The sequence below is a fragment of the Petromyzon marinus genome, unplaced genomic scaffold (assembly GCF_048934315.1).
Source record: "Petromyzon marinus isolate PM22_M1 ecotype Great Lakes invasive population unplaced genomic scaffold, UKy_Petmar_22M1.pri1.0 PM_Scaffold_117, whole genome shotgun sequence".
NCBI lineage: Eukaryota > Metazoa > Chordata > Hyperoartia > Petromyzontiformes > Petromyzontidae > Petromyzon > Petromyzon marinus.
This window is the reverse complement of record NW_027423077.1, coordinates 231,625-255,953: the sequence shown is the minus strand read 5'-3', so window position 1 is coordinate 255,953 and position 24,329 is coordinate 231,625. Positions and strand designations below refer to the sequence as shown.

Below are 24,329 nucleotides of genomic sequence, written 5' to 3'. Positions count from 1 at the left end.
TCCCTCACACCTACACTCCCTCACACCTACACTCCTTCACACCTACACTCCCTCACACTTACACTCCCTGACCTACACGCCCTCAAACATACACTCCCTCACACCTACACTCCCTCACACTTACACTCCCTCACACTTACACTCACTCACACGCCCTCACACTTACACTCCCTATCACCTGCACTCCCTCACACTTACACTCCCTCACACCTACACTCACTCACACCTACACTCCCTCACACCTACACTCCCTCACATTTACACTCCCTCACACACTCACACCTACACTCCCTCACACCTACACTCCCTCACACATACACTCCCTCACACCTACACTCCCTCACACTTACACTCCCTCACACCTACACTCCCTCACACCTACACTCCCTCACACTTCCACTCCCTCACCTACACGCCCTCACACTTACACTCCCTCACACCTACACTCCCTCACACTTACACTCCCTCACACCTACACTCCCTCACACTTACACTTCCTCACACCTACACTTCCTCACACTTACACTCTCTCACATTTACACTCCCTCACACTTACACTCCCTCACACTTACACTTCCTCAAACCTACACTCACTCACACTTACACTCCCTCACACCTACACTCCCTCACACCTACACTCCCTCACACTTACACTCACTCACACTCCCTCACACCTACACTCCCTCACACATACACTCCCTCACACTTACACTCCCTCACACCTACACTCGCTCACACCTACACTCCCTCACACCTACACTCCCTCACACCTACACTCACTCACACTCACTCACACTTACACTCCCTCACACCTACACTCCCTCACACTTACACTCCCTCACACCTGCACTCCCTCACACTTACACTTCCTCACACCTACACTCACTCACACTTACACTCCCTCACACCTACACTCCCTCACACCTACACTCCCTCACACTTACACTCACTCACTCTCCCTCACACCTACACTCCCTCACACCTACACTCCTTCACACTTACACTCCCTCACACACTCACACCTACACTCCCTTACACCTACACTCCCTCACAACTACACTCCCTCACACTTACACTCCCTCACACTTACACTCCCTCACACCTACACTCCCTCACTTACACTCCCTCACACTTACACTCCCTCACACCTACACTCCCTCACACTTACACTCCCTCACACCTACACTCCCTCACACTTACACTTCCTCACACCTACACTTCCTCACACTTACACTCCCTCACACCTACACTCCCTCACACTTACACTCCCTCACACTTACACTCCCTCACACTTACACTCCCTCACACCTACACTCTCTCACATTTACACTCCCTCACACCTACACTCCCTCACACCTACACTCCCTCACACTTACACTCACTCACACTCACACCTACACTCCCTCACACCTACACTCCCTCACACTTACACTCCCTCAAACTTACACTTCCTCACACTTACACTCTCTCACATTTACACTCCCTCACACCTACACTCCCTCACACTTACACTCCCTCACACCTACACTCCCTCACACTTACACTCCCTCACCTACACGCCCTCACACTTACACTCCCTCACACCTACACTCCCTCACACCTACACTCCCTCACACTTCCACTCCCTCACCTACACGCCCTCACACTTACACTCCCTCACACCTACACTCCCTCACACTTACACTCCCTCACCCCTACACTCCCTCACACTTACACTTCCTCACACCTACACTTCCTCACACTTACACTCTCTCACATTTACACTCCCTCACACTTACACTCCCTCACACTTACACTTCCTCAAACCTACACTCACTCACACTTACACTCCTTCACACCTACACTCCCTCAAACCTACACTCCCTCACACTTCCACTCCCTCACCTACACGCCCTCACACTTACACTCCCTCACACTTACACTCCCTCACACCTACACTCCCTCACACCTACACTCACTCACACTCACACTCCCTCACACTTACACTCCCTCACACCTACACTCCCTCACACTTACACTCCCTCACACTTACACTTCCTCACACTTACACTCCCTCACACCTACACTCCCTCACACCTACACTCCCTCACACTTACACTCACTCACTCTCCCTCACACCTACACTCCCTCACACCTACACTCCCTCACACGTACACTCCTTCACACTTACACTCCCTCACACACTCACACCTACACTCCCTCACACCTACACTCCCTCACAACTACACTCCCTCACACTTACACTCCCTCACACTTACACTCCCTCACACCTACACTCCCTCACTTACACTCCCTCACACTTACACTCCCTCACACCTACACTCCCTCACACTTACACTCCCTCACACCTACACTCCCTCACACTTACACTTCCTCACACCTACACTTCCTCACACTTACACTCCCTCACACTTACACTTCCTCACACCTACACTCACTCACACTTACACTCCCTCACACCTACACTCCCTCACACCTACACTCCCTCACACTTACACTCACTCACACTCCCTCACACCTACACTCCCTCACACCTACACTCCCTCACACTTACACTCCCTCAAACTTACACTCCCTCACACCTACACTCCCTCACACCTACACTCCCTCACACTTACACTTCCTCACACCTACACTTCCTCACACTTACACTCTCTCACATTTACACTCCCTCACACCTACACTCCCTCACACTTACACTCCCTCACACCTACACTCCCTCACACTTACACTTCCTCACCTACACGCCCTCACACTTACACTCCCTCACACCTACACTCCCTCACACCTACACTCACACCTACACTTCCTCACACTTACACTCCCTCACACCTACACTCCCTCACACTTACACTCCCTCAAACTTACACTCCCTCACACTTACACTCCCTCACCTATACGCCCTCACACTTACGCTCCCTCACACCTACACTCCCTCACACCTACACTCCCTCACAATTACACTCCCTCAAACTTACACTCCCTCACACCTACACTCCCTCACACCTACACTCCCTCACACTTACACTCCCTCACCTACACGCCCTCACACTTACACTCCCTCACACTTACACTAGCTCACACTTACACTCACTTACACTCCCTCACACTTACACTCCCTCACACTTACACTCCCTCACCTACACGCCCTCACACTTACACTCCCTCACACTTACACTCCCTCACACTTACACTCCCTCACACTTACACTCCCTCACACCTACAGTAATTGTCTAACTGCCTGTCCAGACGACCGGTGCTCCCTGACCAGACCACAGTGTCCACCACCACCGCTGCTGCTGCTGCTGCATCTCGCAGTCCCCTCCTCCCTACCTGACTTCCAGCTCGTCGCTTCGCCTCCTCCTCCTCGCTGGCTCCCTTCTTCTCGACCAGGAGAAGGGGGTTGTCAGCAGAGGCGTGTGGGGGGCTCGCCATCCCCATCGGGCAATGGTCGTCTCTCTCATTGAGTAATGCACATTGAAGGTTTGTGCCACGATCGGTTAAAAAAAAACATGGCCCTTGATGGATGCATCTGCAATCGTTTTGGCTGTTTCATCTGACAGGACGTAAGTTACGGGCCACTTCGTCAAGTGATTCCATCGCTACTTGGATGTACTTACTGTATCCCCATCGCGGATGTTGGCAACGGACCCAGAATGTCCAAAGCTACCAGCATCACAAACTTCATGAACTCGTGCGACCACCGTAACGGATCGCAACTGCGCCCGCTCGTGCTGTGTTGGTGGCTCGCGCTGAGCGTGACCGCCGTACACGGCCACCCCCACTGCTCGACATCGATCTCCATCCTTCGCGAGTGGAATCGTGGCGCGATGGCTTAGAAATAACTCAGCTTTGGGAGAGTGAGTGGAGGTCGCTTCAGCCGGGTTACACGGAGCATGGTGTACCACGTGTCGGCAAAGGGTCTTCGTGCACGAATAAACTAATACACGTGTTCTGAGTAAAGGTTGTTCGGGGTTAGATAATGTAAATATAAATGCGTCGTTAACCCACCAGCACTCGACACAGCCAATTACTGAGGTTTGTCACCTTCACAAAACGTGCCAATTAGTTACTACGACATCACTAACAGGTTGTGTGTTGGAGAGTAAACCCACAACATTGACAATTTGAGTACGATGTTTCGCTGGTGATTATAACCAGCTTCATCAGGCGATTTGCCATAATTATGGGTGTGTCGGGTATTGGTGGGTTAACGATATATTTATAGGATCTAAGTCAAAAATATTTATGATGAATAATATTAGTCGCGAAACCGACGAATATAATTAAAAGTGGGGATAATAATGCATGATTCATGTAAGGATTATTAAAATAAAACTTCAAAATATGAACCCAATGTAGGAGGACCCTCTCAGTGTGGCTCTCCTGGATAGATAGATAAGTAAATTATTATCGTGCATTGACGAGGAGGGGCCTAGAGAGGAGGGTGATGCTTCAACCATATACTTGTGTCGACTTGGGGACATTAAAGCGGAGAATCAAACAAGACCGGCAGCAGGCAACACCATGTAATGACGCAGATGTGGCCACAAGCCCACGAGTAACGTTTATATCAGGGGTGTTAGGGTCAGGGGTTTGGGGGGGTTAGTGGTGTGGTTGTGGTTGAGTTACCAACGAGTAAGTTTATATGACGGTGGTGAGGGGTCGGAGTTCGCTGTGGTTACCTGTCACCCTCTCGTGGACATATTCAGTACTCTCTTATATACTCACCGTTTAGTGGTCATCGTTCGGGTTTAGGGTCAAGGGTTACAGTCATTAGGGTTAAGGGTTTAGAGGTGAAGGTTAGAGATGAGTGGTTTGGCTATAAGTCGCCCTCTGGGGGACATCTTTGGAGTCCCGGTGCAGTACTGCACTGTACACAGTCACGTGACGCCCACTTCAGGACAAATACAAAGCTACAACAGATACATTAATAAAATAACGAAGTACCGAAGCAGACACGAGCCGCTACATATTTGTCCCTGCACATAAACGATTCAAGTGCATTCTATCAGCAGCATTGGTTGAACAACAAGTAATACTCTGGACAGGTTTTGACCCTCTTTTTATATATTTATTTTTTATTTTTTCAATTTATTTTTCTATTTTTGTTTTATTTATTTATTTTATATTTAAAAAATGTTTGGACCCTCAGTTTCATCGCTTGTATCAATGCTTGTAAAGTGCCAGATGTTACAAGCAAGGCTCCACTGTCAGCTATGGGTCCGAGTTGAGTGCAAAACTCCATGCAGCAGTGCCATGGCTCAACACCTGACCCTGTTGATGTTACAATGCAGTACACCTGCACATGATGCCTTCTTGTTCACAAATCTATTCCAACAGATTATTTGTACGTGCTGCGTTGACAGTGGAGAGCAAGGACAATTAACAACAAACACGACTCAACACAATCGTCAATGACACCGTCTTCAATGGAATGTAAACATTAGGCGTCTGTTTCTAAGCAATGGCCGTTGTTGTCCAGACCAGTGGATGGTCCCTTTGACAGCGGGGACCAAAATCCCCGTGCACGAGGACCACAATCCCCGTGCACGAGGACCACAATCCCCGTGCACGGGGGCCACAATCCCCATGCACGGGGGCCACAATCCCCGTGCACGAGGACCACAATCCCCGTGCACGAGGACCACAATCCCCGTGCACGGGGGCCACAATCCCCATGCACGGGGGCCACAATCCCCGTGCACGAGGACCACAATCCCCGTGCACGAGGACCACAATCCCCGTGCACGAGGACCACAATCCCCGTGCACGAGGACCACAATCCCCGTGCACACTTCCGTAGCAGCTCCTCGCTCTTCGTGCTCAGTCCCCCCCCTCCCACCCCCTGTTCCGTATGGCAACCCATGATCTTAGAAATAGCCGAGCAAGGTTTGGGAACAACACTTTACCACACTTGTCCTACTCTAAATCACTTTTGGACCTCCAATCCCTTCAAGTGTACGTGCTCTTCTTTGCACACTTTAAGTTATTTACTTACATATTGTGTTCATCTCGCCTCGTGTTCTATGTGCTGATTGCGCGTGATGTTGATGCATGACATTGCCATTCGGAACTCAACCTTGTACACTGGACCATTTACACTGGAACCTGCACACTGGAACCTGCACACTGGACCCTGTACACTGGAACCTGCACACTGGAACCTACACTCCCTCACACTTACACTCCCTCACACCTACACTCCCTCACACTTACACTCCCTCAAACTTACACTCCCTCACACTTACACTCCCTCACACCTACACTCCCTCACACCTAAACTCCCTCACACGTACACTCCCTCACACCTACACTCCCTCACACTTACACTCCCTCAAACTTACACTCCATCACACCTACACTCCCTCACACCTACACTCCCTCACACTTACACTCCCTCACACTTACACTCCCTCACACACTCACACCTACACTCCCTCACACCTACACTCCCTCACACCTACATTCCCTCACACTTCCAGTCCCTCACCTACACGCCCTCACACTTATACTCCCTCACACTTACACTCCCTCACCTACACGCCCTCACACTTACACTCCCTCACACCTACACTCCCTCACACTTACACTCCCTCACACTTACACTCCCTCACACCTACACTCCCTCACACTTACACTCCTTCACACTTACACTCCCTCACACCGACACTCCCTCACACTTACACTTCCTCACACCTACACTCACTCACACTTACACTCCCTCACACCTACATTCCCTCACACCTACACTCCTTCACACCTACACTCCCTCACACTTACACTCCCTGACCTACACGCCCTCAAACATACACTCCCTCACACCTACACTCCCTCACACTTACACTCCCTCACACTTACACTCCCTCACACCTACACTCCCTCACATTTACACTCCCTCACACCTACACTCCCTCACACTTACACTCACTCACACTCACACGCCCTCACACTTACACTCCCTCACACCTACACTCCCTCACACTTACACTCCCTCACACTTACACTCCCTCACACCTACACTCCCTCACACTTACACTTCCTCACACCTACACTTCCTCACACTTACACTCCCTCACACTTACACTCCCTCACACCTGCACTCCCTCACACCTACACTCCCTCACACCTACACTCCCTCACACTTACACTCCCTCACACCTACACTCCCTCCCACTTACACTCCCTCACACCTACACTCCCTCACATCTACACTCCCTCACACCTACACTCCCTCACACACTCCCTCACACCTACACTCCCTCACACTTACACTCCCTCACATCTACACTCCCTCACACGTACACTCCCTCACACCTACACTTGCGCACACCTACACTCCCTCACACTTACACTCCCTCACACTTACACACCCTCCCATTTACACTACCTCACACTTACACTCCCTCACACCTACACTCCCTCACACCTAGACTCCCTCACACTTACACTCCCTCACACCTACAATCCCTCACACCTACACTCCCTCACACTTACACTCCCTCACACCTACACTCCCTCACACTTACACTCCCTCACACTTACACTCCCTCACACTTACACTTCCTCACACCTACACTCACTCACACTTACACTCCCTCACACCTACATTCCCTCACACCTACATTCCCTCACACCTACACTCCTTCACACCTACACTCCCTCACACTTACACTCCCTGACCTACACGCCCTCAAACATACACTCCCTCACACCTACACTCCCTCACACTTACACTCCCTCACACTTACACTCCCTCACACCTACACTCCCTCACACTTACACTCCCTCACACCTACACTCCCTCACACTTACACTCACTCACACTCACACGCCCTCACACTTACACTCCCTCACACCTACACTCCCTCACACTTACACTCCCTCACACTTACACTCCCTCACACCTACACTCCCTCACACTTACACTTCCTCACACCTACACTTCCTCACACTTACACTCCCTCACACTTACACTCCCTAACACCTGCACTCCCTCACACCTACACTCCCTCACACCTACACTCCCTCACACTTACACTCCCTCACACCTACACTCCCTCCCACTTACACTCCCTCACACCTACACTCCCTCACATCTACACTCCCTCACACCTACACTCCCTCACACACTCCTTCACACCTACACTCCCTCACACTTACACTCCCTCACATCTACACTCCCTCACACGTACACTCCCTCACACCTACACTTGCGCACACCTACACTCCATCACACTTACACTCCCTCACACTTACACACCCTCCCATTTACACTACCTCACACTTACACTCCCTCACACCTACACTCCCTCACACCTACACTCCCTCACAATTACACTCCCTCACACCTACACTCCCTCACACTTACACTCCCTCACACCTACACTCCCTCACACTTACACTCCCTCACACCTACACTCCCTCACACCTACACTCCCTCACACCTACACTCCCTCACACTTACACTCCCTCACACCTACACTCTCTCACACTTACACTCCCTCACACTTACACTCCCTCACACCTACAATCCCTCACACCTACACTCCCTCACACTTACACTCCCTCACACCTACACTCCCTCACACTTACACTCCCTCACACTTACACTTCCTCACACCTACACTCACTCACACTTACACTCCCTCACACCTACATTCCCTCACACCTACATTCCCTCACACCTACACTCCTTCACACCTACACTCCCTCACACTTACACTCCCTGACCTACACGCCCTCAAACATACACTCCCTCACACCTACACTCCCTCACACTTACACTCCCTCACACTTACACTCCCTCACACCTACACTCCCTCACACTTACACTCCCTCACACCTACACTCCCTCACACTTACACTCACTCACACTCACACGCCCTCACACTTACACTCCCTCACACCTACACTCCCTCACACTTACACTCCCTCACACTTACACTCCCTCACACCTACACTCCCTCACACTTACACTTCCTCACACCTACACTTCCTCACACTTACACTCCCTCACACTTACACTCCCTCACACCTGCACTCCCTCACACCTACACTCCCTCACACCTACACTCCCTCACACTTACACTCCCTCACACCTACACTCCCTCCCACTTACACTCCCTCACACCTACACTCCCTCACATCTACACTCCCTCACACCTACACTCCCTCACACACTCCCTCACACCTACACTCCCTCACACTTACACTCCCTCACATCTACACTCCCTCACACGTACACTCCCTCACACCTACACTTGCGCACACCTACACTCCCTCACACTTACACTCCCTCACACTTACACACCCTCCCATTTACACTACCTCACACTTACACTCCCTCACACCTACACTCCCTCACACCTACACTCCCTCACAATTACACTCCCTCACACCTACAATCCCTCACACCTACACTCCCTCACACTTACACTCCCTCACACCTACACTCCCTCACACTTACACTCCCTCACACCTACACTCCCTCACACCTACACTCCCTCACACCTACACTCCCTCACACTTACACTCCCTCACACCTACACTCCCTCACACTTACACTCCCTCACACTTACACTCCCTCACCTACACGCCCTCACACTTACGCTCCCTCACCCTTACACTCCCTCACACTTACACTCCCTCACACTTACACTCCCTCACACCTACAGTAATTGTCTAACTGCCTGTCCAGACGACCGGTGCTCCCTGACCAGACCGCAGTGTCCACCACCACCACCACCGCTGCTGCTGCATCTCGCAGTCCCCTCCTCCCTACCTGACTTCCAGCTCGTCGCTTCGCCTCCTCCTCCTCCTCGCTGGGTCCCTTCTTCTCGACCAGGAGAAGGGGGTTGTCAGCAGAGGCGTGGGGGGGGGCTCGCCATCCCCATCGGGCAATGGTCGTCTCTCTCATTGAGTAATGCACATTGAAGGTTTGTGCCACGATCGGTTATAAGCTGCTGCGGCAGTTACATAAAAAAAAAACATAGCCCTTGATGGATGCATCTGCATTCGTTTTGGCTATTTCATCTGACCAGGAGGCAAGTTATGGGCCACCTCGTCAAGTGATTCCATTGCTACTTGGATGTACTTACTGTATCCCCATCGCGGATGTTGGCAACGGACCCAGAATGTCCAAAGCTACCAGCATCACAAACTTCATGAACTCGTGCGACCACCGTAACGGATCGCAACTGCGCCCGCTCGTGCTGTGTTGGTGGCTCGCGCTGAGCGTGACCGCCGTTCACGGCCACCCCCACTGCTCGACATCGATCTCCATCATTCGCGAGTGGAATCGTGGCGCGATGGCTTAGAAATAACTCGGCTTTGGGAGAGTGAGTGGAGGTCGCTTCAGCCGGGTTACACGGAGCATGGTGTACCACGTGTCGGCACGAATAAACTAATACACGTGCTCTGAGTAAAGGTTGTTCGGGGTTGGATAATGTAAATATAAATGCGTCGTTAACGCCACATTTATATTCATAGGATCTAAGTCAAATAATATTTATGATGAATAATATTAGTCGCGAAGGCGAATAATATAATTAAAATTGGGGATAATGTATGATTCATGTAAGGATTATGGAAGGTTTAAGTGAGATTATGGATTAAGGTTGGGCATTATTTTAGCCAGTGGAATAACTGCTATCTGTTTCCATCAGTACAGGGATAGAGTGTTGCCCCCTTGCGCATGTGGGGTTTCTCCAGGTGCTTGGGTTTATTCCCCACATTGTATAATAAACACTCATAATCAATTGTCAACATAAAACCTCAAAATATGAACCCAATGTAGGAGGACCCTCTCAGTGTGGCTCTCCTGGATAGATAGATAAGTAAATTATTATCGTGCATTGACGAGGAGGGGCCTAGAGAGGAGGGTGATGCTTCAACCATATACTTGTGTCGACTTAAGGACATTAAAGCGGAGAATCAAACAAGACCGGCAGCAGGCAACAACATGTAATGACGCAGATGTGGCCACAAGCCCACGAGTAACGTTTATATCAGGGGTGTTATGGTCAGGGGTTTGGGGGTTAGTGGTGTGGTTGTGGTTGAGTTACCAACGAGTAAGTTTATATGACGGTGGTGAGGGGTCGGAGTTCGCTGTGGTTACCTGTCACCCTCTCGTGGACATATTCAGTACTCTCTTATATACTCACCGTTTAGTGGTCATCGTTCGGGTTTAGGGTCAAGGGTTACAGTCATTAGGGTTAAGGGTTTAGAGGTGAAGGTTAGAGATGAGTGGTTTGGCTATAAGTCGCCCTCTGGGGGACGTCTTTGGAGTCCCGGTGCAGTACTGCACGGTACACGCTCACGTGACGCCCACTTCAGGACAAATACAAAGCTACAACAGATACATTAATAAAATAACGAAGTACCGAAGCAGACACGAGCCGCTACATACTTGTCTCTGCACATAAAAGATGCAAGTGCTTTACGCATCCCATCAGCCACACAACCTTCTAAGAGTGCATTCTATCAGCAGCATTGGTTTAACAACAAGCAATACTCTGGACAGGTTTTGACCCTCAATGTCTCATCGCTTGTATCAATGCTTGTAAAGTGCCAGATGTTACAAGCAAGGCCCCACTCTGTCAGATATCGGTCCGAGTTGAGTGCAAAACTCCATGCAGCAGTGCCATGGCTCAACACCTGACCCTGTTGATGTTACAATGCAGTACACCTGCACATGATGCCTTCTTGTTCACAAATCTGTTCCAACAGATTATTTGTACGTGCTGCGTTGACGGTGGAGAGCAAGGACAACTAATGACAAACACGACTCAACACAATCGTCAATGACACCGTCTTCAATGGAATGTAAACATTAGGCGTCTGTTTCTAAGCAATGGCCGTTGTTGTCCAGACCAGTGGCTCGTCCCTTTGAGAGCGGGGACCAAAATCCCCGTGCAGGAGGACCACAATCCCCGTGCACGAGGACCACATTCCCCGTGCACGAGGACCACAATCCCCTTGCACGAGGACCACAATCCCCGTGCACGAGGACCACAATCCCCGTGCACAGCGTCCCCACGTCGACATGAAAACACGAAACGCCCCCTCCCACTGTCTACAGCGTCCCCACGTCAAAATGAGGAGGCTTACTCGTGGTCGCAGGTTGCTGATGACGGGAAAGAAAGGTGATCCGAACTCTAACCCCCAAGGACAGGTGTGCAGGTTTGTGAAACATTTCTGAGGTCTTAGGGAAAGGGAAATCCCTCAGCCCAGACAACGTCATGGGGGAAAGTCGGGATACCTCTGCTGAGGCTGCCGTGCCTCAAATCTCGGAAGGAGTCGCACCTTGTGAGTGGTTGGCTGTTTCTCTCTCCCACCTGAAGACGATTGCTTGTGGCGATCGAAACGTCGTGATCTAGTATTATTTTTTCTACCTACGTGACTTGACCGAAAGAACCAAAGAGTATGGATTCCTGCAGTCACGAAATCTTCAAATCATGTTTATAGGCAAGGGCCCTCTCTGTTAGACGTGGGTCTCAGTTCACGTAACGTGTCACGGTGGCTTACGGCAGTTGTTGTTGGTTGTGGTGACGGTGGTGCTGTTGCTGGGTGGTGGTTTCTGGTATTGGGTGGCGACTGGGGCCTGGATAGCCAGGCGGACAGGGCCGGACACGTCCGACGTTTCGTGATTTGTGCTGAACGCGCGCTCGTGGCCGCTAGGTGCCGATGGCGACTGACGGTGGAACAGTTTTTGTAAAAATCCGTGCGGTGTGCGCTGTCAAAGCCTTGCCTGAGGGGTGGTGGGGGGGATTCTGCCCCACATGAAGCCAAACTATTTTTGTTTTTATAATCATTTTTGTGACATAGACGAAAATGTATCTGCAAATATCACTGCGTATCATCTCAACGCAAAGTATTGTCATCTTAAGCATGGAAACTTTTGTATCCGTAGAATCCGAAATAAAAGTGATAAACGTGTGACGTGACCGCTGTTGTGTTCTTGGAGTCTGGGCCTAGTAACGTTCTGTGCACTGTAACCCCAACCCATGGCATCAACCGTGGCGAAGGCGACGTTATCTCCCTCGCCTGGCATGGAGGATGTCGTGGGTTCGGTGCTGGAACCTGGCGATGCCTGTTGTATATTTTGAGCTTGCGTGTTCTATCTCCGTCTGGTGATCACGTGGATTTTTCTCTGGGTCCTCCAGCGTTGCTGATAGATTAATGAGGCCTATGATCAGTGGGCATAGTATATTAACGGTTGTTAGTGTAAGCATGGCTATGTAAAGTAGGAGGGGGACAGATAGAGGGGCGACCAATTCACCATGTGTCCTGGTTGAGCCATCCAAACATTTGGTAGCCTTCAGAAAATGACGATGAACACATCGTGGTTAATGCCGCTGTGTCTTCCCATATAAAGGCCCGGTTGGTGTGTCATGCCCAGTGAGTTTTTGTTTTGCTATTCATCTTCGTGTGTATTTGTGCATGTTTTGCAGTTATTTTTTGCTGTTTACACACCAGGAACACAAACCATTGTATATATTGCATACAAGCAACCATGACACAATGTAGCAATTCATGGTTTTTATTTAATTTACGAATAAATGATTTACTGTTTAACACGTAAGCTTTCGCGACTGACGTCATCCACAATACAGGTTTTTTTGTTGTTAGATCGCGTAAATATATGTGTCAAAAAACCTGCCACCACCCGACACAGCCAATTAGTAATGTTTATCATGTAAACAGAACGTGCCAATTCGTTACTAGTAGAGCACACTGCTGTGTTGGAGAGCAAAGCCACAACATTTATAATCTGAGTACGACGTTTCGCCAGTAATAACAACGAGCTTCATCAGGTGACAGCCAGATTGGTGGAGAAATCCTCCTGTTTTGTTAAATAGAGGGGTAGATGTGATGACATCACTTGTGTGCCGTTCTTGCGCGAAGTGGGGGAGGGATGAATTAATGCATATAAATTACTGTGGGTATCCGTTGCCGTTTGAGTTATATATATATGGTAATCAATGTACATTATGCATGCGCATTATGCAAGGCCATTGTTATTGTACCTGCTGCTGATTGTGTATACTAAAATAGCCATACCAACGGTAATCACTATTGAAGCATGCTGACCTGCATTTAAACATTTTATTATTTGATGGTTCGCTTACAAAGCAGCAATTAGATACATTATTTATATACATAAATTATATACATAAATTATATACATTAATTATATACATTAATTATATACATTAATTATATGCATTATTTATATGCATTATTTATATACATTGATTATATACATTATTTATATATATATTAATTATATACATTAATTAATTCCCCCCCCCCACTCCGGCACAAGAAGAACACACAAGTGTTTTCATCACATCTACTACCCCTCTAGTTAAGGAACGAAACAGGATTTCTCCACAAATCTGGCTGCAGTCTGAAGAAGCTCATTGTCATTACTGGCGAAACGTCGTACACAGATTGTAAATGTTGTGGCTTTGCTCTCCAACAAAGCGGTGTACTGTACTAGTGACGAATTGGCATATTCTGTTTACGTGACAAACCTTACTCATTGCCTGTGTCGGGTGGTGGCGGGGTTAACGACACATTTATACACTTACGCGATCTAACCTAGAAAACCTGTATTATGGGAGTTACTTGCATAAAACATATATTTACATAATGTACAGGTGTGAAGGGTGATCTTATTAAGCCTTCCAAAATTCTTCTGAGAGATGCCCGCTTGGCAAAGGAATCTCCCGATTAACAAAACAGTCCTGCAGGCAAACACAACACACACAAACACAACACACACAAACACACACAAACACAACACACACACAAACAGGGATTAATGTGGATACTCGAGTCCGGGCAGCCCAGCAGCCCCACATGGGATTTGAAGGGCCAACCAGTGGCAGCGTGCCAATAGAATGCCTCGCTCTGGTGTCTTGAGTGCTGTTAAGGTGAATATTTAATAAGTTATTTTAATGTAGCTGCTGTTTCTTGTGCAGGAAGCGATGCACGCCGGTCAGAGGCTTTTTCAGCCCAAAGCGCACTTTGTGGAGAAGTTCTAGACGCGTACTTGGTTGTGCTATTTGTATGTTTATTGAACAGTCCGACACACGCGTTAAGAGTTTCCTGGCAAATGTCCCGATCCACCATCGAGCTTTTCCCTCAACCCTTCCCTGCCTTTCCCCTTCAACCCTCCTGGCCAATCACCTTTCAACCCATCCTCCTGCTCCTCCCATTCAGGTGTGAGGTAGATGATCCCAATTACCTAACCCACCATCCCTGGTGTAATGCGTTAGGGAATTATGTAATTAGTGAGTTATACACAATCCTGGGGTAGGATTGCCGCACATGTCTGATGATGTACTAGAAACCCTGTGTGAAGGGGAGACCTGGTGATTCAGGCAATTAACTATTAACCGTCCCTTCGTGTGTACGCATGCCGCAATGAGAGGAGAATTACTAATTTATTTCTGGGAAGTGTTTCCCAACTTCCCGACACGTAAAAAATTACATTAGGTGACAAAGTGAATACGGGGCTAATTATGCGTTCGAGTGCAAAGCCAACACCACTCAGATCCTGGGTTTGAATTGAGGTTTCAGCCACCTGTGATTAAACCGGAGTCTCAAGTATAGCGAGTTTAAGGTATTATCCTGGGCACAGATTCCTTCACGAAAAAAATACCTTTGTTCAACTCAAGTTTTCATCTAATTTGGATTTTCTAACTCTTAATATTTATGATTTCATTGGCATGTACTTACAAATACTTTGACAATAATTACACCCACACACATGGTACTAACTATGCCCCTAATGAATGTAACTTTGGCCACATTGAGTGTTAACACTCTACTTCAGGATGGCCCTGTATTGGGATGTTTGGCGAATTCTGTAAAGGCAAGTTTGGCGATTGGGAAGAATCCAGAATACCCGGGGAAAAGCCACAACACATTCGGATAAAACACAGCTCCGCACAGTTACGTTCACTCCGCTGCTGTACTGACGTCTCCTGACCAGCTCGCAATGTGCCCACTAAGGATGGCGATTGCTGCGAGCATGGATAAAGGGAGCTACTGAGTGACTTCAGATATCATTGTGATGTCACCTTCCGCGGCTGTTATGACTTAAGGTAATGCTACACACATTGCTGTGCGGGTTATGACAACGGCACTAGAATAAATATGTGTGTCAAAGTTGTGTGGTCAAAGCCGGTACCTCGAGGAACAGCCTCAGTCTGACCACAGTTCCCATCTGCTGCGGGATGGATACTTTCTCGATTCTGCAGGACAAGAACAGATGCAGCGAGTTTAGTTGCGCATCCATCGATTCTTACAAACTTCTGGCTCCAGTCCTTAACCGGTGACCATCACCAACCACAGCTTTAAGCTCGTTCAGAGACACACTGTAACGGGAGCCTGCTGTCGACAGCTGACTTCACAGTCACGTCGATCGCATCGCTACCGCCTCCCTGCAAATTGCTGTGGGTGGAAAACTGGGCTGGTCAAGAGTCTTCCAAGAGCCAAAGTTTATGATCCGCAGGGGAAAATTATGGCGGTGCAAGGACCCTTCTGTATGTACAAGTGCAATGTTACTTTGATATTAGCTGGTTACTTGACAAGGTGATTCAGTCTATTGCCACAACATAAAAACAGTAGAAAGCAAATCGTCAATGCAAGGAACACGTGCAAATATAAATGGCTTCGTGAAGGTGAGATGGAGACGAGACTGCCACCGGGCGAGAGGTACCTTGGGATGTATTCTTTCCTTAACCCATCGAGCAGCTCCCAGAGCTGATCGCCGTATTCAATCGCCATTGCATTACCTGCCACCTGCTCACACACGCCAGGAGCATGTGAACAAGTCACAGGGCAGCCTCGTCTCTATCACAATGCTTGTGCGCTGTGTTCCCGTGCGTGTACCCGTGTGTTCCTGTGCACGCGCTGTGTGCTCATGCCCGTGTGCTCTCGTGCGTACCTCCAGAAAGCTGAAGAGCACCGTGGGGGTGACATTGGCCATGGGCTCCATATCCAGGACCTGCATGAGCCAGGTCCAGCCGTGACTCATGCCGTGGGGGTGGCTCTGCGATTCACGCACATGGCACGCGTGGGGTAGGGTGGCAGGTGTGGGAGAGATTCGTCAATTTAAAATCCCATTATCGTACTTGCGCTACACAGAGCCAGTGGCTTACGATTTAAGCAAATCGCATGCAAACAATGTTACACGTACACTAGCAGAGCGAACCAAACTGTACGTGACGGAGAGAGTGAGATCCGATTCTTGATGGGGATCGTGACCCCGGATTGGCGGTGCTACCTTGTTGCCACTGGAGGGGGGCACGGGCGCGGAGATGATGGCCGCGTACATGCGCGCCATGCCCGACATTCTCTGGAGAAACAAGTCTTCGTTCTCTACTCTCCCATCCTCGAAGCGGTAACCGAGGATCCTGCGGGTGATGGGGGGAGACACGGGCGTCAAGCACACGCCACACCCACGCACAGCTCTCACCGCTCACTCCTCACCCCCCAACTACCACCGACCCCCCCCCCCACCAGATCCCTAGTGCCCTCACCTGAAAGCGTCCTCCTGGCTCTGCCCAGGCGTGGGACGAGGGAAGACGGGGCCCATGTAGGGGCACTTGCTGAGCAGGTGAGCAAGCAGGAGCTCCCCGAGGGCTGGGTGGCGGTGCCACAGTTCCACGGTGACAGCCGCGATGGGGAACACCGCCGCGTGGTTCCACCCCACCTCCTCCTCGCTCTGCTTCTGTAGTGGCAGGGACGCAGGGGGAGAGAGGGTGAGGTGAAGAAACCGGAACCGAAGACAACCAATTTGCTGTACTTATTTAGTTTGTCATAAATAACCTATCTCATTTATCTTTCCCAATTAAACGGGCAATTATGAACTTCACAAACATTGCAAGAGGAGCCCCGCTGAAAAAAAAAATTCTTGATGAGACGCATTGTGGCTTTCTGGTATAAGAAGCATCGATGAATGAACCGTGAGAATAAATGAACACACATTCAAGTGAACTGATCCTAGCAGCGAGCACACAGGCGAAGGTGAAATGCAGATGTCGGTGGATGATGGCGATGACGACGGTGGTGTCGTGGAGGTGCGTGCATGCGAGGTGCATTTGACTGCGAGGCAAGACGCGGGGGCTTTGCGAGGGGGCATGTCGACGTACCACGAGCCTCTCAGCCACCCGGTGCAGGACGTAGAGCAGGCCCTGCGGGTGGTCCGACACGCTGGTGGAGCGCGTGCCCGACACGACGGCCGTGCCGCTCAACAGCAAGTCCAGCTTGCCGGTGATGACGCGCAGGTGAGAACCTGCGCACGAGGACACGTTGGGGGGGGGCACGGGTAAAAACGGGGGGACGTGTATTATACAACAGCGCTGCACTACGGCAGTCGTGACACAGTGACTGCCGCGCAAGCTGCCCGATTGTGCGTTTACACCGCGGGAGCTGGGGCAGGCTGAGACTCGACGTTTCACGAGAGAGGGGAGGGGACGGCCCTCACCAGACGTGTTGGAGATCTGGTTGATGGGCAGTGACGAGGCCTTGGCCAGCTCGAACTTCATGACCTTGGTCTGCCCATCACACACACACACAGGTACACTCACACTATTAAAACTAAACTATGACACTAAAACTATTTGTTTTTTATTTTACTAGGTAAGGCCCACTGAGCTATATAGCTCTTTTTCAGAAGAGACTCGGCTACAACTGCTAGCTCCACGAAGTGAAATATCGCATGGATATTTATAGCAGCCAAATACTCTAAAAACACGCGTTTCTAAATGTGGAGGGAAAAACTGGAGAACCTGGAGAAAAATCCACGCAACCATGAGGAGAATACGTACACTGCAAATATACAGTAGCTGTCAGAATCGGGCATTTGAACTCACGACCCCCCCCCGCATACCTTGAGGTCCTGGTTGCCGTTGAGCTCCTTCAGTCTCTCCACCGTCTCCGCCAAGTGGCGCTGCAGCTCTTGGTGATGGCGCTGCGGGACGCTGCCCTCCGCCCAATCTCCACCCGCTGTGGCAATCAATGCAACACACAGCCCGTTAGAAGCAGGGACCCATACAACACACATTATAACCAGGGTTCCACACGCAGCCCGTTAGAAGCAGGGACCCATACAACACACATTATAACCAGGGTTCCACAAACAGCCCGTTAGAACCAGGGACCCACACAACACACATTATAACCAGGGTTCCACACGCAGCCCGTTAGAACCAGGGACCCACACAACACACATTATAACCAGGGTTCCACACGCAGCCCGTTAGAAGCAGGGACCCATACAACACACATTATAACCAGGGTTCCACACGCAGCCCGTTAGAAGCAGGGACCCATACAACACACATTATAACCAGGGTTCCACACGCAGCCCGTTAGAACCAGGGACCCACACAACACACATTATAACCAGGGTTCCACATATGGGTCATAATTACCAGGGTCCCACACATGACCGCTTATAACCAAAGACTCACACACGGTCCATTATAACCGGGGATCCACACGCAACCCGTTATAACAGAGGAAACGACGCCTCACCTTGCTCCAGCGGCTCGCACTCGCGTGCCAGACGCGGTGCATCCTCGCCACCATCACCGCTGTTCTGCAGACAGCAAACCACACCAGACCACGCTGTATTTTATAAGGGTGTGCCGCCAAATGCATTCTCATAGCTGATGAATGTTCCGACTTAAGAAAAATCAAAGCACACGTGTCTGTTTCACAGTCTATAAAGAAATTAACATTTTAGTTCATCGGACTATGAGCTTGTGGGACCAATGTTTTCCATCAGGGAATCTCTGGGCCGGTGTTAATGATCTGAGTCTCGTCAGCAGGGTATGCCTGATTGCTGTGTAGATGGGTGTCAAGGTTGCGTGTTCGGGCTAAGCCGCACGTTTGAAACATCGTAACAAACGTAGAGTCCGTAATCCCTGATATCCCCCTCCAATTAATCTAGCCTTTGCTGGGAATCCAACTGAGGTGGCTGGGTTCACAGCACAGCGTGCAAACTGCTGTGCCGAACTACCAAAGCAAGTGGCAAAACAAATGTTACGTGACAATTGGTGACCAAGCTGAGACTATAAACTCGCTACACCAAGACTCTTACCGCGATTCCAGAGAAACGCTCCTCAGTGATGATCTCGAGGATAACATTCTCAGAGCTGAACAAAAACAAAACAACAAATGATCACAATAGTGTTCGCTAGTGTCATTCTGCGTACCCTTATGCTAGCTGGAACCAACACCAGTGTACACGAGCTCTAGCTGACACTCACACTCATATATGAGCCTGCACAAAGACTCACACGTACACTACCTCACACCTACACTCCCTCACACTTACACTCACTCACAGCTACACTCCCTCACACCTACACTCCCTCACACTTACACTCCCTCACACTTACACTCCCTCACACCTACACTCCCTCACACTTACACTCCCTCACACCTACACTCCCTCACACTTACACTCACTCACACTCACACACCCTCACACTTACACTCCCTCACACCTATACTCACTCACACCTACACTCCCTCACACCTACACTCAATAACACTTACACTCCCTCACACTTACACTCCCTCACACCTACACTCCCTCACATCTACACTCCCTCACACCTACACTCCCTCACACCTACACTCCCTCACACTTACACTTGCTCACACTTACACTTGCTCACACTTACACTCCCTTAGACTTACACTCCCTCACACTTACACTCCCTCACACCTACACTCCCTCACACCTACACTCCCTCACACCTATACTCCCTGACACTTACACTTGCTCACAATAACACTTGCTCACACCTACACTCCCTCACACTTACACTCCCTCACACTTACACTTGCTCACACTTACACTCCCTCACACCTACACTCCCTCACACCTACACTCCCTCACACTTACACTCCCTCACACACTCCCTCACACTTACACTCCCTCACACTTACACTCCCTCACACTTACACTTGCTCACACTTACACTCCCTCACACCTACACTCCCTCACACCTACACTCCCTCACACTTACACTCACTCACAGCTACACTACCTCACACCTACACTCCCTCACACGTACTCACTCACACCTACACTCCCTCACACCTACACTCCCTCACAACTACACTCACTCACACCTACACTCGCTCACACCTACACTCAATAACACTTACACTCCCTCACACCTACACTCCCTCACACCTACACTCCCTCACACTTACACTTGCTCACACTTACACTTGCTCACACTTACACTCCCTTAGACTTACACTCCCCCACACTTACACTCCCTCACACCTACACTCCCTCACACTTACACTTGCTCACACTTACACTCCCTTAGACTTACACTCCCTCACACTTACACTCCCTCACACCTACACTCCCTCACACCTACACTCCCTCACACTTACACTTGCTCACAATAACACTTGCTCACACCTACACTCCCTCACACTTACACTCCCTCACACTTACACTTGCTCACACTTACACTACCTCACCCTTACACTCCCTCACACCTACACTCCCTCACACCTACACTCCCTCACACTTACACTCCCTCACACCTACACTCCCTCACACTTACACTCCCTCACACCTACACTCCCTCATACCTACAGTAATTGTCTAACTGCCTGTCCAGACGACCGATGCTCCCTAACCAGACCACAGTGTCCACCGCTGCATCTCGCAGTCCCCTCCCTACCTGACTTCCGGCTCATTGTCGCGTCGCTTCGCCTCCTCCTCGCTGGGTCCCTTCTCCTCGACCAGGAGAAGGGGGTTGTCAGCGGAGGCGTGGGGGGGCTCGCCATCCCCATGGGGCAATGGTCGTCCAGTGATGTCAAGTGGGGAGAGCGGCACAATGACCTGGCCCTCTGCCGGCGCCTCCTGTCGAGGGAATCACGTTCATGGTTTACGCACCAGGTAGAGAGTGCACACGTGCAGTGCAGTGGTAGGGGAACACAAGCTAAAGTGTGCACCAAGACGCGTATAAAGTCACGTTTGAACCATCCAATTGGCCGTTCCGATAAACGGGATTGTGCAAGATACATTGCGAGAACTGATGGACGGAATTGGTAATTGAATGGCAGCCAAAAAGGAAAGAGTACGGCCACCGCAGAGATGGATCAATGAGTTCAGTTCCCGTGCAGGAGTCGGATACATTGTGGCATTGCGTGACTGTGATGGGTGGTGATGATGTGTGTCGGGCCGTCAATTGGGAGCGGATAGAAAATAGCTGGTGATGATACGATGACAGAGGAATCATTCAACAATTGTCACTTATATAATCATCAGCCATAGTTAATCTGATGTTGGATGAAGGCCTCCCCAATCTGTCACTCCCTCTCACAGTCCGAAAATTCAAAATAATCCTCTCACAGTCCGACGATGCAAAAGAGTCTAGCTGGCACCTGCACATAAACTTATTTTATAATTCCATCTCCGTGGTGGATGTGTTCTATGCTGGTTACCATGTGGCTGAATGCACGAGATTGTGTGCTCGTGTGAGACGATGATGGTGATGATTATTACCTTTCCACATGAGGTGTCTGCACCACCTTCCTGCACCACCGGTGACGCCGTGGTGGGAGTGGATGCATCGGCGTGGTCATCAAGGCCATTCTTCACACGGTTATGCCTGCAGCGGTGTTTCTTACAATGCCTGCAATAAGTGATTCGATTTTAATATCAGCATTGAGTTCGTCCAAGCAATGGATCTCAATCTCATAAAACATCTGGCATTTCACCAAAGCCGTAGCCATGGAGTCAACATTGGGGGGGACCAAATCTTCCAGGGGGTCCCACCCCCCCAGAAAAAAAATCTAAATTTGAAACGAATTTCCTGCCTAAAATATAAAAAATAGAAACTAACATACAGGATTATTATTTATTTATTAACAATAATGTCTGATAGTGTATATTGTATTATATTGCTGTTTTTTTTATTTTTTTACTTTTTCTTGTTACATTCTATGTAATGGCAGAGATTAGTGATTTCTAAAGTACAACCATAACCACAATCATATAAACGGAAATCTATTTTATAGCAATATAATGGGGTGGACATTTTGTGTGGGGGGGGATGCGTTCCCCCCCCCCCACACAATATTTATTATAATTACGGCCTTGTATGTCACCAGTATTGGGTCAAGCAAGCCCGACTTTGGTGATGAGACACTGTCCAGTAGACAGGACTTGCTTGCTCCAATGCTGATGAAAGTTTGGGTTCTCAGAGGCAGTATTTGTTGTCACTGTGAATGGGCGCGATCAGTGCTTGGATAGGCGACCACTAAATCACAACAGGTGCTAGAGACTGCGGGGCTACAATGTGATTGGTGGACTGTGCTGAACACATCGTTGTACTGCACTTACATACTCCACCATCGCTGTCCCCCGCCTTGACAACCTCGCACTGCCCAGAGTGGTGAAGTATGGTTAAATAACCCCCACGACCCATACGGTGTGGGGAGGTCCTCATCCAGCAGTAGAGTGACTTGAATAAGACGCGAGACCGTGGATAAGTTGTGGCTACGATTATAACAATGGTCACCAACCCCTCCCCCAGTGTTTACACTGCGGGGCTTTAGCGTCCGACTCACACGGAGCCCGGCGTGGGGCTTTAGCGTCCGACTCACACGGAGCCCGGCGTGGGGCTTTAGCGTCCGACTCACACGGAGTCTGGCGTGAGGCTTTAACGTCCGACTCACACGGAGCCCGGCGTGGGGCTTTAGCGTCCGACTCACACGGAGCCCGGCGTGGGGCTTTAGCGTCCGACTCACACGGAGCCCGGCGTGGGGCTTTAACGTCCGACTCACACGGAGCCCGGCGTGAGGCTTTAGCGTCCGACTCACCTCTTCTTGCTGGGACGCTCGCGCTTCGGAGTTCGGGAATAGCACGCTCCCATGGCGGGACCGTTCGTCCGCACGGGGACACGAGGGGCGAGTCGAGGCGATCGCCCTTTGGGTACCGACGAAGATCGCCGACGAGGAGGATCAAGATTGAGGAGGAGGATCAAGATTGAGGAGGAGGATCAAGATTGAGGAAGAGGAGGATCAAGATTGAGGAGGAGGAGGATCAAGATTGAGGAGGAGGAGGATCAAGATTGAGGAGGAGGAGATTCGAGCGGACGTAGGAGCGCTGCTGCTTTCCACTGCCCAGCTCCACGTCGAGTGAGGTCACGCCCACAGGCCACGCCCCGCGCCTCCCATTAGCCACGCCCCGCGTCTCCCATTAGCCACGCCCCGCGCCGCCCACAGTCCACGCCCCCCGCCGCCCACAGGCCACGCCCCGCGCC

General features: G+C 50.1%; 1 protein-coding gene across 2 annotated transcripts; it reads right to left on the bottom strand.

Annotated features, from left to right (window-relative positions):
• Positions 1–13,529: 13,529 nt before the first annotated feature.
• LOC142922602 (mRNA export factor GLE1-like) lies at positions 13,530–24,235 on the bottom strand. 2 transcript variants are annotated; one of them, XM_076063421.1, is made up of 14 exons: positions 23,887–24,233; positions 22,568–22,697; positions 21,741–21,922; positions 20,126–20,180; positions 19,558–19,621; positions 18,911–19,026; positions 18,506–18,575; positions 18,171–18,313; positions 17,559–17,749; positions 17,303–17,432; positions 16,964–17,068; positions 16,736–16,818; positions 16,205–16,268; positions 13,530–14,753 (listed from the first exon to the last, which is right to left on the bottom strand). In XM_076063421.1, exons 1-14 carry the CDS (start codon positions 23,937–23,939, stop codon positions 14,685–14,687), a joined length of 1,455 nt encoding a protein of 484 aa, XP_075919536.1. In that variant the 5' UTR covers positions 23,940–24,233; the 3' UTR covers positions 13,530–14,684. The 2 variants fall into 2 exon arrangements, with proteins under 2 accessions (XP_075919536.1, XP_075919537.1); XM_076063422.1 differs by lacking the exon at positions 16,736–16,818 and having other exon boundaries at positions 23,887–24,235.
• Between the last annotated feature and the right edge of the window lie 94 nt (positions 24,236–24,329).

Bases quoted from the DNA above. Each gene is read 5' to 3' on its own strand.
- LOC142922602 (XM_076063421.1), bottom strand. From the start codon at position 23,939: ATGGGAGCGTGCTATTCCCGAACTCCGAAGCGCGAGCGTCCCAGCAAG. The intron at 18,314-18,505 runs GTGAGGGCCGTC...CCTCGTGCGCAG, and splicing joins CCAGATCTCCAACACGTCTG to GTTCTCACCTGCGCGTCATC. The intron at 14,754-16,204 runs GTACCGGCTTTG...GTTTGCCTGCAG, and splicing joins GACTGAGGCTGTTCCTCGAG to GACTGTTTTGTTAATCGGGA.